This window comes from Gekko japonicus, unplaced genomic scaffold, assembly GCF_001447785.1.
Source record: "Gekko japonicus isolate JY-2015 unplaced genomic scaffold, Gekko_japonicus_V1.1 scaffold3632, whole genome shotgun sequence".
In the NCBI taxonomy this organism is placed as follows: Eukaryota; Metazoa; Chordata; class Lepidosauria; order Squamata; family Gekkonidae; genus Gekko; species Gekko japonicus.
Window position 1 is genome coordinate 80156 of NW_015171609.1, and position 14978 is coordinate 95133.

At 50.6% G+C, this 14978-nt stretch overlaps 1 protein-coding gene across 1 annotated transcript in view; it reads left to right on the forward strand.

Moving 5' to 3' along the window:
• The window catches only part of CSRNP2 (cysteine-serine-rich nuclear protein 2), a 43311-nt gene extending 30773 nt beyond the window's left edge, over nt 1–12538 (forward strand). The window contains exons 3-5 of the mRNA XM_015419923.1: nt 1003–1262; nt 9096–9392; nt 11587–12538. Of these exons, the coding sequence (XP_015275409.1) occupies nt 1003–1262; nt 9096–9392; nt 11587–12474 (1445 nt within the window). The 3' untranslated portion in view covers nt 12475–12538. The remainder of the gene's footprint in view (nt 1–1002; nt 1263–9095; nt 9393–11586) is intronic.
• Nucleotides 12539–14978: the final 2440 nt, after the last annotated feature.

Below are 14978 nucleotides of genomic sequence, written 5' to 3' on the forward strand. Positions count from 1 at the left end.
TGGCAATTTGATCTCTAGTTCCTCTACCTCTTCGAAACCCAGCTTGTACTTCTGGCAGTTCTCTATCCACGTACTGTTGAAGCCTAGCTTGTAGGATCTTGAGCATGACCTTGCTAGCATGTGATATGAGTGCAATTGTGCGATAGTTTGAACATTCCTTGGCGTTGCCCTTCTTTGGGATTGGAATGTATACTGATCTTTTCCAATCCTGTGGCCACTGTTGCGTTTTCCAAATTTGCTGGCAAATGGAGTGCAGCACTTTAACAGCATCATCTTCTAAGACTTTGAATAGCTCAGCTGGAATACCATCACCTCCACTAGCTTTGTTGTTAGCAATGCTTTCTAAGGCCCATTTAACTTCACATTCCAGGATGTCTGGCTCGAGGTCAGTGATTATACCGTCGTGGTTGTCAAGGACATCGAGGTCTTTCTTGTATAGTTCTTCTGTGTATTCTTGCCATCTTTTCCTAATCTCTTCTGCTTCTGTTAGGTCCCTACCGTTTTTGTCCTTTATCATGGCCAGCTTTGCATGGAACGCTCCCTTGATTTCTCCAATTTTCTTGAAGAGATCTCTAGTCCTTCCCATTCTATTGTTTTCTTCTATTACTTTGCACTGTTCATTCAGGAAGCCCCCCCGGTTGTAGAAGAATGGAACCCTGTGGTTTCTTGATATCCTATCAATGCAAACGTCCTTGAAGTGTAGCTTGCCTATCAATACTGATCTTCTTATGCGTTGTGCGGCATAAGAAGGCCAGAGAGTAGGGTGGTAAGTATCATAGGCTGTTCCAGTCTGCATGTACTGTTTGTGCTTACAAAATGTTTTGGGATATATATACGGGTTCTGTGGCAGATATAACCACAGTGTAATTGTGGCCATGTGGATCTTTGGGCCTCCTGGTGATAAGGAAAAAGATAACATGGGAATGAGGAGGTGATTCTGCTTTGTTGCTGCCTTTTCCTTGCTTCCAGTGCCTTCTAACACTCTGCTTTCTCGCATCTCAGCAACCTCCATCTTGAAGAGGCAGAAGCAGCTTTGCAGGAAGAACGTGCGCTTTGACCAGGTGACTGTGTACTATTTTGCAAGGCGTCAGGGATTTACCAGCGTGCCCAGCCAAGGGGGCAGCTCCCTGGGCATGGCCCAGCGGCACAACTCCGTCCGCAGGTACACCCTCGGTGAGTTTGCCCAGGAACAGGAAGTGAATCATCGGGAGATCCTCCGAGAGCACCTGAAGGAGGAGAAGCTGCATGCCAAGAAAATGAAGGTACCGTTTTGAATGGGCATAAAACCCATAAAACTGTTTCCATCAGTTCTCTCAGAGAGGGTTCTATACACCTCCCTTACTTTTGGATATAGCTCTGTGCGTGCTTTGGCACATACGCAAGCAGTGTAGCACCACAGCTGGAGGAAATCTACTTTGCACGTCTGTTGCACCAATCCGCAGCATTTGCGGTTACTAATTGTTCCACCTTCCCAAACTTTTAGGGACTTGTTTATGGGAAGGGCTGTGTGAAATCTGCATGATCTTTATTTCCCCTCTGTGCCATTGCAGGACTACTAGTGTCTTCTTATACTTGCAGTGCAGTAATGAAAACTATGTTACACGTGAATACTTATTTTGCATGTTTCCCCTCCTGCTTCCGCTGGTCTGTACTAGTGCTGTACCTAGTGTTGCCAGCTCTGGATTGGAAAATTGCTGGAGATTTGGGGGGTGGAGTTTGGGGAGGACAGGCCTTGGGGAGGGGAGGGACCTCGTTGGGGGTATAATGCCACAGAGTGCACCCTCCAAAGTAGCCATTTCCTCCAGGGGGATGGATCTCCGTAGGCCAGAGACCAGTTGTCAATCCAGGCGATCTCTAGGTCCCACCTGGGGGCTGGCAGCCCTAGCTGTACCCCATATCTCAGTTTTGAGGGAGGGGTTTTTGGAAACACGCACAGGCCTTCACAGGTAGCAGTGAACAAGCAGGCCAGTTTGCTGTTTTCAGAGACAAGAGTGCGGGAACTCTGAGAACTTTCTCCCAGGGTAGAAGAGCCTGTGGCTGAAGAGAGCTTTCCCACTGGACGCGGTGGAGGACCCGTGCTGTTTCAGCATGGTTTTGCTTGCTGGGTGAGTTGAGCGCTTCCCCCGAAACATCCTCTTTTTGCAGCAGAGTCCTTGTAGCAGGACTGTGAGGAAGTGATCAACTCATGGCTCTAGCCAGGTCTCCTCTCATGAGCTGGCACCAGCGTTTGCACGAGCCGTCGTTTTCCTGACAAGCTGATATGCGAGGGGTTTTACAGTCCGAGATTCTGGGACTTCGCCTGCTGCCCTCCCTTAGAAACAAGCTTCGTGCCCCGGCCTTCTCCATATCAGGCCTTCTGGCCTTCTGGCTTGTGTGTCCCATGGGTTGCCTAGCAACTGGGTTTCCCTTCCCAGACTGGATGCTTCTGTCTACAAACCTAGAATTTCCAATCAGGCCTTCCTCAGTCTCCTGCTGCCATGACAACCGGCTCAGCAGGAGACACAGAGCCTTCCTTTAGTCCAACTGATCCCTTCTCTGTGGCCTAGTTCTCACAAACAGCGGATGAGTTGCTAAACCGATGTCTGGACCTGGATTGCTTTAGGGATACAGGAGATGGGCACATGGTGGACAGAGTCTCTGTACAAAACCCCCCAAAACCCTGTGCTGGGAAATTTAGAGTGCTGGGGGAGAGTGTTAGGCTAGAACCTTTTCGCTCTGACACGCTTAATGCTGTGCAAAGGTTGTATCTATTTATTTTCCACCTGTAGCTTGAAGCGGTACAGCACAGACACTGGTCTTACACTGTCCAGGCACGACTTGTGAGAACTTGTCCCGGTGCTGTTTTTGACTTAAGCCTCTTTGGCTGAGAAGCCGAGGCAATTTGTGTTAGGCCACTGTTGGGGGCATCCTCGGGACAGTCAAGACAAGACTTGGTATGATCACAGAGAAACTAGTGCGTGTAAAGTAGACAGTCGCACAGAAATAGAAGCAGGTGCTGAGAGATGAAAGCTCTGGAGCACCTGATTCCAGAGTTTGGCTTCTGAAGCTTCGGTGTGTGGGTTTGTGTGAGGGGAATGCAGTGTTTGCGTCATCCATACGAGGGTGTCATCCATTAGTGTGACAGGGAATTCAACACTGTGGAGGTCTTGGTTTCCCAAAGGGGTGTCAGACATAAGGCCCGAGGGCTGGAACCGGCCGGTCCAGGGCTCTTATGCAGCCCCGCGAGCAACCAGTGCAAGGGAGGGAACAGGAGACTGCTCAGGGGGAAGTGGGCGGAGCCACTCTGACTATGGCTTCATCATGGCAGAACAACCTCATCTGCAGCAGTCAATCAGCATGGGAGCATCTGCCCAGTGCTGCACTGCTGACTCTCCAATCCACCCATAAAACAACTTGGAGCTTACCAGCTGCTGTCCTTTATACAGTTTACATCTCCAGTACCTGGCATTATGTTTTATGGCACACATGGCCCGGCCCAACAAAGTGACATTTATGTCAAACGGAGCCCTCTTAACAAATGAGTTCGACACCTCTGCCGACATTTAGGTCAGATCGAGCCCTCATAACAAATGTGTTCGAAACCTCTGAAACAGATGCCGGGGAGGGGGGATAAGCTTGGAAATGTGTGGGCCACCTCTGGTGAAGGTTTGAATTGTGACGTGGGAGGGGGAGGGGAGGGCAAACAGGTTCCGTAGAGCTGCGGGGGCTAGAAGCGGGCCAGATGAATCCACTTGTTTTTCATGTTTCCTATTCCTGGTTTCAGTATCCATTCCGCTTCTTGGTCGTCTGACCTAAGTGTCCACACCCTCCTCCTCCTCCTCTCTATTTGGCTTGCCCACAAATTACTGACATCTTCTAAACTCCGCCTTGGAAGCAAAAACCAGCTTACAAGTGGAGAAGTAGTTCCTTGCTGCAGGAGAGATAACGGAACCCGGTGTATTGCGTCTTCCTGCCCCGGAGGACAATTTCTCTGTCTGTGAGCAGAGGGAATGTCGTGCTTCTCCAAATGGCCAGTAGGGTGGAAATGTTCATATTCTCTACCACTCGTTACACTCATATTTTCCCCCTCCCCTTCCCCTCCCCACTTATGTAGACTCTTAGATGTAGAAAAGAAAAACAATTTGTTGGGAAAAACCTTTTTACAGTCAGAGTTGTGCAACAGTGGAATCAGCTGCCTAGGGAGGTGGGGAGCTCCCCCTCACTGGCAGTCTTGAAGCAGCGGCTGGACAATCACTTGTCAGGGATGCTCTAGGCTGATCCTGCACTGAGCAGGGGGGTTGGAGTAGATGGCCCGTATGGCCCCTTCCAGCTCTGTGATTCTGTGATTGATGTTCAGGTATTATGTAACTGATGCCTATAATTATCTAGCCCACCCTCAGTTGGGTGCAGACTTGTTTCTGTGATCACCATTTGCCTGGCAAGTAAATTTTTAAGCTTTGTTACCCCGGTTGTCTTCCTATTTGACCGTTGGCTAGACAAAGAATCTGGTTAATTCCACCACAATTTGGCGACCACGAAAGGGCACGTGCACCTTCAGTTGGGTTTGGCGGGTCCTGGACTTCAGGAGACGGCGATAAGGACAGCTCCCCTTAAACAGGTAATAGGTCAGCCATATGCGAGGGGGGGTGGAGAGCCAGCATCCCAGTTGACAAGCCTGGTGGACTGGATGCCGAAGCACTGGACGTCCTTGCCCTTGGGTGTGTGGGTCTCTCAAGGAAAAAAAATGGTCAAACTCTGTCAGGACGTTAGGCCAGAATACACAGCATATGAACCAGTGGAGAGACAGTGACCTAAACAGGCTCGCTTGATCTGGCTCAAATGCATGCCTTAAGGGTAGTCCTGGAAAATGAGAAACCCGGTCAAGATTTCTGGTGTTTCTGGTTTTTCTGCTCCTTCTCAGAAGTCTTCTTCTTGTGCGATGGTAGCAAACCCAGGGACCTTGCCAGGTTGGTCCCTCTGTTCCTGTGCCTTCTCCTTATGAGGAAAAAGATGATTATCAGCCCACTTGGAGACCACCTCCTGGTCCAGTGTCTGATTCTGGAAGAAATCGTGACTCTGGTCTAGACCACTTCTGATCTCACTCAGGTTGGGGTACAGAGATACCCCAGAGGTGTCTTCCCCCAAACTGGTGGTAGTATTGGGGCTTGCAGGGTGGTCTAGGCCAGTCAGGATTTCTTCCAGAATCAACCAATGGACTGAGTGGGCTGATCTTCTTTCTCATAAGGCGGAAGCACAGGAATAGAGGGACCAATCTGGAAAGGTCCCTGAGTAGCTAACATTGCACAATGAGGAGATTTCTGGGTGGTGGGTGGGTGAGCCAAAGGTGTTGCCATTAACACAGACTGTTCCTTGAATATCAGCAGTAGAATTTTATGTAGATTCTTAGATGCACAATTTGTTGTGCATGCTTAGGTACTATGTAACCGATGCCTATAATTCTCTAGCCTCAGTTGGGTGTAATCACTTCCAAACGTGTTTCTTTGATCACCATTTGCCTGGCAAATAAATCTTTACTCTTGTTACCCGGTTGTCTTCCTGTTTGACCGTGGGCTAGACAACGAATCTGGTGAATTCCACCATACCATATACACCCTTGTAAAATAGCAAGTTGCACAGCAGGGACCAGGCGCCCAAAGAGAAACTCTTTAGTAAGGGTTTTGTGGTGTCTGGGCTTGCCAACCTCCAGTTTGGGAGGCCTGGAGATCTCCCATTATTACAACTGATCTGCAGACAGTAGAAATCAGTTCCCCTGGAGAGAACAGCTGCTTTGGAAGGTGGACTCTGTGGCATTATACCCCACTGGGATCCCTCCCCAAACCCTGCCCTCCCTAGGCTCCACCCCAAAAATCTCCTGGTATTTCCCAGCCCCAGAGCTGGCAACCCTAGTGGTGTCCCCCAAGTCAAAACCCCATAGTGTGGCCAATCATGCCACATTGGCTGTCACTGCTGTCCCTTTGAACAACCCATCTTGGCTGTGAAGGGGCAGAGAACGGCGTCGTCATGCAGGTAGGATTGTTCTGACCTCAGTCGCACCTGAAAGAAGCTTTTGTTGCATCATGTCTCCAAGGAATTGGTCCCTCTGTAATCTCGTGAACAGTCTGATGAAATTGCTTCCACTGACTTTGTTTGTGCCACCAGATCTTTTTGCCTTAAGCCATACTGTCAGTGGTGAGAATGTACACAGATCTGGAGAAAACGTAGCGGTCTACTCTGCCCTGGCAGCAGAGGAATGGAGAGAGAGACAGAGCTTGTGAGATTTCATGGTGGAATTTACTTTTGCAGCTTATCAGTGCTGTCTCAGTAGTAAAATACTTGCACATCTTATTGGGAACAGATGCTTAGACCTCCGATTTTTACAGGTCCTTTTTAAAGCTGTGCATGTTTATAGAAACTAGAGCACTTTGGCTGTTTCTGAAAGGTGGAGGTTTGGATGGATTCCCTGAGGCTGTTCACAGAATAAAAATGGCATGAATATTCATCCCTTTTTGTTTGGTTGGTTGGTTGGTTTTTTTTGGGATGTTGTAACTTTTAATTTCTGCAGTGCAGAAGTTTTATAGGTTAAGCAGATTCCAGTTGAGTTAGAAGAATGTGGGACCTTCTTGTTAGAGATAAATACTAGGGTGGAATAAAGGGAAAGGATACGGAACATGACATATGCTGTGCATGTGTGAGAAAGAGAGCACTCTGGAGCCCAGAAAAGAAAATCTGTCCATTCTGAGGAATGCAAGAAGTTCTGTGCCTCACGGCACAATGGCAGCCGTGTGGGCTTTTATCCTTCCTTGGAGAATGCAGGCAACTGCTTGTTGGTTTGTAGCTCATTCATTAGAGCTGCCGCGTTGTGTGTCCCAAATGAAGGCATATTGTAAACTCCTCTGGGCAGCCGATTTGTGGCAACCCCATAGGGGTTTCAAGGCAAGAGACCAACAGAGATGGTTTGCCCCTGTGTAGCAACCCTCGACTAACTAGGATCAACCCGGCTTAACTCTATGAGATCTGACGAGATTGGGCTTGCCTGGGCCATCCAGGTCAGGGCAGACACCTCTCTCATTTAGTTACATATGTTGGTAGCACTAGGTAAGTAATATAAACCTTACCTCTGGGACTGCCTCTCCTGTTACAAACCCCACACTCCCTTCAGTCATCATCTAGGGGCCTCTTGCGGGTGCCTGGTCCCAGGGTGGCTCAGTTAGTTGTCACCAGGGGAAGGGCCTCCTCAGTTGTGGCCCCTACTCTGTGGAATGCTCTCTCGGATGACACCTGTGCCCTGCTGGACTTGTTTAGTTTCTGCAGGGCATGCAAGGCCGGATGGTTTAGGCTGGGCTTTGGAGGCTAATCCATGTTTGGGCTGTTTTTATTAGTGGTATGTTGCTAGCCACATATTTTAATAGTTTACTCTTTTAATGTTAATTTATTATTTGTTTTTATGGTTTTATCTTATTTATATGGTTTTAATGCTGTAGGTTGCCATGAGACCCTTTGGGTGAGCAGTGACTAAAAAAATCTGATACATAAGACCATAAGGGAAGCCACATTGGATCAGGCCAGTGGCCCATTCCAGTCCAACGCTCTGTGTCACACAGTGGCCAAAACCCAGGTCCACCAGCAGTGTCAGACCTCCAGAAGCCCCCCCCCACTGTTGCCCCCCAAGCACCAAGAATACAGAGCATCACTGCCCCAGACATAGCATTCCATCTATTTGTTGTGGCTAATAGCCACTGATGGACCTCTGCTCCATATGTTGATCCAAATAAATAAGGGCAGATCCATATTTGCAAGCCATCAAACAAAACACCATACATATTCACTTCTTCTTCTATTGTGTGCTTTTGGGGAAAATGTACACACTTTGGTCCAGGAGTTGTTCCTCACAAGAAGCATTTTTAAAAGCTTTTTTATTAAAAAAAAGAAGAAGATGTAGTATGTAAATGCAACAAACAGGTGTGCATCTGTAATTGCCTCTGTCATGCAGTTAGACGTGGCAGGAAGCTAGAACTGGCTCCTCTCTCTCTCTCTCTCCCTCTCTCTCGTGACAAATTTGAGGCACCCTGTAATGGGGACCACATGGGGGGTCCAGGGCAGCAGGAGGAAGGGGAAAAGCCAAAGCAAGACCTTGTTCTTAAGGGCCTATTCCTCTATCAAGGCAAGGGAGGGCAGCATATGAAAGGCACAGGAAGGAGCTTTGCAGCTCTCCCTTGCCAGAGCGTGTCAACCAGAACGGGAGGAGAACAGGTAGGGTGGGAGTGATCCCTTTTCTTCAGGTTGGAGGCTAAAATGGGATCCACTACCTCTCTTTGCAGCAGACCGTTTGGGAAGTATCCTGTCTTAAGGACTTGGTTAGGGCAGGAAATAGAGGACAGGAGGTGGAGACTGGGGGTGCATGGACTGGAAGAGCTAGCAAATATTTGCAGTAGCCGAGGAGATGAAGACGGTGCAGGGAATTGAAGACCCCACCCCTTTACCTGCTAGGACACCACCAAGTCTTTACCAGGCGCTACTCGCATATTTCCAAGCTCCTCCTCCACAGTGTGTAAATGCTAGGAATCTGGTGTGTGTGTGTGTGCGCGCACGCTTAAAAGAAAGCCAAGGTTCTCTGCCAGGTACCAGGTGTTTCTCTTGCCTATCAAACACCCAGATGTGTTGAATACATGCAATTCTGGCAAACTGGCTGGGTTCTTAAGGGCTGGTTTTCAGTCGAATACTGGTGATTTAGAACAGTTTGCATGTGGAACATGGCCCTGACACAGTGTCTTGTTCAAAGGGGGCTGCTACCGTTGCAAAGCAGTGGCCGGTGTTTAGTTGGTACCACGAGATGCCCACCCAGCATGCACCCGTTTGCCCCATGCCGAGTTTGAAACCAGATCCCGTGCATCTTCAGAGCCCTACTGGGTGGGGGGGAGTCCACTGCCTTGCTGTCCTCACGTTTTTAAATGCAACCCAAGTGTGGCTGGGCTGTGGCGGGAAGAGGATGGTTCCTTCATTGCTGCAGACTTCAACCCAAGGGAAATCTTGTCTTTCACAGGCTGGAAAGCTGAGTGCACTTGCAAGATCTCAAGATTAACTTTGCCTCTGTGTGACCTCTCTGTTCCCCCTCCCAGCTGACGAAGAACGGCACGGTGGAGTCAGAGGAGGCGGATGGCCTGACTCTTGAAGATGTCTCTGACGACGACATTGACGTGGAGAACGTGGAGGTGGACGACTACTTCTTCCTACAGCCGCTGCCGACCAAGCGGCGCCGGGCCCTGCTCCGGGCCTCTGGCGTTCATCGCATTGATGCCGAGGAAAAACAAGAGCTCCGTGCCATCCGCCTCTCGCGGGAGGAGTGTGGCTGCGACTGCCGACTGTACTGTGATCCAGAGGCCTGTGCCTGCAGCCAGGCTGGAATTAAATGCCAGGTCAGTGGGGCAACCGCTCGGCTTTGGCCTGAACTATGCTGTGTTGTCTGTGTGTCTGTCTTGGCTATTGAGGGACACGTGTGTGGGGGGGGGGCAGAGCTTGCAAGGTGAGGGTTGTGGGGGACACGAGCCTCCTTAACAGCTGTCAGCCACCAGGCTGCCGGTGCCAGACAGCCACTTTTGGTGTTGTGGTTAGGAGCGTGGACTCTCATCTGGGAGAACCGGGTTTGATTCCCCACTCCTCCACTTGCACCTGGCTGGACGACCTTGGGTCAGTCACAAGCTCTGATAAGAGCTGTCCTTGAAAAAGAGCCGTTTCTGTCAAGAGCTCTCTTAGCCCCACCCACCTCACAGGGTGTCTGTTGTGGGGAGGGGAAGGGAAAGGAGTTTGTAAGCCACTCTGAGACACCTTTGGGTAGTGAAGGGTGGGGTATAAATCCAATCTCTTTTCTTCTTCTTCTCTGAGATGTTCATGTTATTTATTTATTCAATTTATACCCCACCCTATCCCACATGTGGGTTCAGGGCGGCTTACGACATGTAGTAAAACAATAAAACATTAAAAGCAATAAAACAATTGATGGCAGGGTAAACAATATCATCAAACCCCATGCCTCATATCAGGTGAATATAAGTGCTCCAGTTTTGTTCCCTCTAAGCTGTGGAGCCCTGTGAGCAAAAATTCTACTTTCTGAGCTACTGGCATTAAAGTTGTGAGCAGGTGATTTGGCTACTGCATAAATTAGTTTGCTCTGGAGCCATCCTTCCTGAGCAAAGGCAAAAATGTGTGAGCTGGAGGCTAAAAAACTGTGAGCTAGCTCACACTAACTCAGCTTAGGGGGAACACTGCGTCCAGTGCCCAGTGATATTATCTGACAGCAGGCACTGGGAGAGGGGCCATAAACAAGGGGAGGCCAGAACTCCGAGGATCTCCTGGGGATTGTACAGCGAGGAATATGGCCTTGAGGCCAGAATTCCAAGGCGCTCGTGGGGATTGTACAGCGAGGAATATGGCCTTTATTTCCTCTGTCTCCCAAGCAAGAATCCATCCCATGAGTGGCCTTTCAAAAGGGAAGGGTGTCTGTTTCCTGCTGGGGTTGTGGTGGAGTGGAAGCAGCCCCTTGCCAAAGCAATGGGGGAGAGGATGGAGGGGAGGTTTCTTCCTGTGCCAAGGAGGGCAAGAGGACTCAATCATTCCAGGGTGTTTGTGCGTGTGCCTCTGCGTCTTGTCCCATTGCTGATAGCATGTGGCCTCCGCTGCCCCTCTGCTGCCTTCTGCTGGTTGCCTTATGGAAAAGGTTAATTTGAGCCTGGATTTCTGTGACATGCATGTTAATTTAAAGCGTGCTTGCAGATGTTGTTGCCATTTCATGACTGCTCGATTTGGGAGGGGAGGAGGAACTGTTTAGGACACTGCAGTCCGGTCCATTAGAAATCATACTCAGTCCACTCTCTAACTCTCTTCCATATTATTACCCCCTTCCATGTTACTGCCCCCCGCTTCTGAAACACTTAGTCCTGCTTATAGCCCGTAAGCCTTTCCTTACACCCATAAGAGCGAGGAACTCACTCTTTCGACTTTGGTTCTTGGAATGCTGAATTCTTTACCTGGTACCGAATTGCACGCTTGCCCTGTACACTAGCGTTAGACCTTATTGCCTGTTTCCCTTTTCAGTTCCATCTGTATGCACAGAGGGCATATCTTTATTAACTTTCTTAATGCTCTCTGGACACCGTTCCTTTGCATAATAAGCGTGCCATTGTGGTGGTGGGGATCAAGGGGGTTTTGTTTGTTTTCCCTTTGAGAAAGTGCTTCTATTACAAGAATTGTGTGTTTTCCCAGCACCAGAAAATTGTATTATTTGGTCATTTGGGAAATCTGCTTCTGCTGAGCATGCCTCTTTGTAACCTCTGCATTTGGGCAGATAACTCCAGGATGCAACGTACTTGGGGTTCTCCTTGGAGTTTAAAAGTGATGAGGTAACCAGAGAGCATCCACAGGGACTGGCAGGGGACTGCAGACCGCCTTGTGGTTCTGCCGTGCTGCTGTTTGCCTGTAAACACCTGCATGGATCTCGCGTGTTCCTTAGTGTCCATTCCCTCCCCCATCACAGCTGAGCTTCTGTTCCACCCCGTTGCTTCCCTTGTGCTCTTGTGAGCCGCCGTTTCACTCTCCCTCGCTTCCCCCACCCAGGTGGACCGAATGTCCTTCCCGTGCGGCTGTTCCAGGGATGGCTGCGGGAACATGGCGGGGCGAATTGAATTCAACCCCATCCGGGTGCGGACTCACTACCTCCACACCATCATGAAGCTAGAGCTGGAGAACAAACGGCAGGTGAGCCGGCCCCAGACTTTGGAGGAAGAGCCCCCGCACGGCTCCGGCAACGATTGGCTGGGCGCCCAGCCCTCGGAGACGCAGGACTTCCAGGAGTTCATGGCGGAGAATGAAACGGCAGTCATGCACCTGCAGACGGCCGAGGAGCTGGAGCGGCTGAAGGCGGAAGAGGACTCCAGCAGCGGCTCCAGCATGGAAAGCCTCGGCGTGTGCATCTTGGAAGAGCCCCTCGCGGTCCCCGAGGGCATGTGCCCCAGCCTGGCCACGCCCATCCTCATCCAGGCCCAGCTGCCTCCAGGGTCCTCGGTTCTGTGCTTTACGGACAGCTCTGAGCAAGCGAGCTCAGCCGAGGGCGACCAGCCCTACTTGAACAATGGGCCTGTCGTGTACTACCAGGTCGACCAGAGGTCGGTGCTGGGGGTGAAGGGAGAGAGCAGCACGGAGGAGTCCGAGATCCCCTCTCGTTTCACCGATGAGAAGGAGCTGAGTGCCTACTCCCTCCCCGTTAGCTCGCTGGTGCCTTGCGGCCGAGCAGCAGCGTCTGGAAGGGCGGAAGCAGGGAAGTCCGCCTTGCCCCCCCCGGATCCCCTTCCTTCCGAAAGTGGTCCGTCCGAAGGTCCCCTGCCATTCCATCCAGACGTGCCACAGGACAGCTTGTGCCCCCAAGGCGCGGGGCAATCCCCAGAGAGAGTGTGCGAGCCGCCTTCCTCAGAGGAACACTCTCTTGGACCTGCCCTGGCTGTGTGACGCACCCCAGTCTTACCGCAGCTCTTATCCTGAAGTCTATTTATTGACAGAGAGGTTTTCTCTGACGGCCATGGCCTCTGCAAATTATTTAATATGGAGGGGGGGTGTGGCGACTTTGTACAGGTTCGTTATAAGAATGAACTAAACCAAGCGCTTGTGGCTGCCTCGAAGGAGGGGGGCTGACTCCTGCAGATCAATGGGGGGAGGCGAGCTGCCAAGGCCGGAGTCGCTGGACCACATACAGCAATCGGGGGCAGTCTCAGTAGAACTCCTCGTGGTGGATCTGCAGGGAGGCTTCCTTGCCCGTTCATACGCGGACCAAACATGAATGTGTCTCTCATGTAAGCAATAGAGCGAAGCTGCCTTTTCCTGAAGCGCTCGAAGTGGGCTTGGGGGGAGGGGTCAGCAAGAAGGAGGTTGCTATACGATATCAAAGGTCGGTCTGTCTGTGTGTGTGCACGTGTGTGTGGTGGAGCGTCTCTCCATCCCGCTCCCCCCCCCCCAGGCGAAGCCGCCGCCTCCGTCCATATAATGCTCTCTGTCATCTTCAGTGCTGTCGTTTTTTGGGAAACGGTGACCATATCAGCTTCGAAGCGCTCAAGCCGGCTGCGCGGTCCCTCAAGCTCGACCCGTCTCTTTATTTATTTGAACACTTGCTGCCCTTCTTTCCCCGGAGGAGCTTTTTAAAAAATAAATTAATAGGGGATTAACTTTGACCATGGCTGGTCGACGTCTACAGTTTGGCATGCAACTGTCGTGCAGCAGCCGGTAACTTCATCCGAAGAGGACCTGCTCTCTCCGTCTTGCCGGCCTCGGCCATGGGCTGGTGGGATTGATCGGTTTTAATTTTTTAAAAATTGTGCTGAATGTTTACTGGGACATCCTGTGATCTGTGGCCGACACTCCAATCTCTGTTCTGGGCTGGAGGGGCCGCCTCCTTTGCGATTGAAGCCCTCCTTGAATCTGGTTCTACGCACATGGACGTCAGTGGGGCGGCGCGAGCTTTTCCGTGGAGCCGTAAAATCTCTACTGAGAACTGAAGTTTTGAGCACTGGGGTGTGTGTGGGTGTGGGGGGGTATGCAAGTTAACTTACCCTTCTGTTCTATGGTTTTATGAGTTATTTTCTCCCTTCACTCCCCCCACCCCCCATTTGCTGTTTCAAAATGTTCATACAGATTGCACAAGAGTTTGGAAGTGTCTTTGCAAACTTTCTGCCCCCGCCGCCTGCTAGCAGCCGACTCTTCTGGGCGGCTGTAAGTGGCAGGAGGCCTGAGCGCAGCAGAGCCGTGCTCCTCGAGGGATGAGTGGCCTGCAGACGGGGCTGGCCCTTTCCGAGGGTTTTGCAAATGTGCAATAAGATAAGAATGAGAAGGCGCCCGTGTTGCATCCGTCTGCTGAGGTCTCCCTCCAAAGGCGGCAGGCAATTAGATGTTCCACTGAGTCTCAGAATAAAAAGGGGGTGGGATGTCTTGAGAATTGCCACTTGCGCTATGGCTTGGATCCAGACTAAAGTTTCTGCAGGCTCAAGGATTTCTGCCATACGGAGCATGACTTTCTCTCTCTCTCCCCCTCCCGTATCCTGTCCATGGGGGAGAAGGGTCCCCAGGAACAGGATATTTGGAGGGTGTTTTGGGCTGCTATAGGATGAGGGGAAACAATCATGCTCCCTAGATGGAAGTCCCTGAGCCTGCAGAAACGTTTGTTTGGCTCCAACCGTGTAAGTCTTGCTGACCACGCCCCTCCACGCAGGAAAACAAAAGCACTTTCTCCTCCGGCTCCTTGGGCGTCATTCTCTCCTTTCTTTTCATAGTGAACAGACTGTTATTGCTTCTTTCTACAATCCCTGTTCTGGCCCAGCGGAAGCTAGAACTGTCACAGTGAATTATCTGCGGTGTTACCTCTAAATAGACCAGGGCCTACTAAGACGCTGGCATTGGATTTTCCCTCTTGAGGACTTTCGGCCTATTCGAGATGTACCCGATGCATTAAACGCTTCTGAGCATTCAATTCCCTTCCAGTCCACATTCCTTCAGAGTTTCCTATGCAGTAAGAGGCTGCTGCACTTATATTTATTTATCGGAGGGGGGCAGGGGAGAGAATCTAAGCAGCCCGTGGTGGAAAACATTCTTCCACTGTGACTTGCCTCTGCTTGGGAATTTGGGGGCTGTAACACATGCATGGAATGTATTTTCTCTGCTCAGAAAGCAGTTTCTAAGCTAGCAAAGTGGCTTAGCTGACCTTGAACCTCCTAGGAACTGCGTTGTTGTGTATCCAGGAGCTTCAGATGCTCTTTGGGGAAGTATAAAGCTTGAGAAGAACCCCATGTCCATTACCCGCAAAGGGTATTTTGGGGGTGCAGATTGGGATCCAGGGTCTGATTTGAGTGTTGGCTTGGCCACCTTCTTGCCTCCCACTCCAGTCATCATAACAATAAACACTTTCACCAGCTTGCCCAGAAAAGCCCGACCTTCCTCAGTGGCCACCGGCTTAAGTGTTCAGAAGG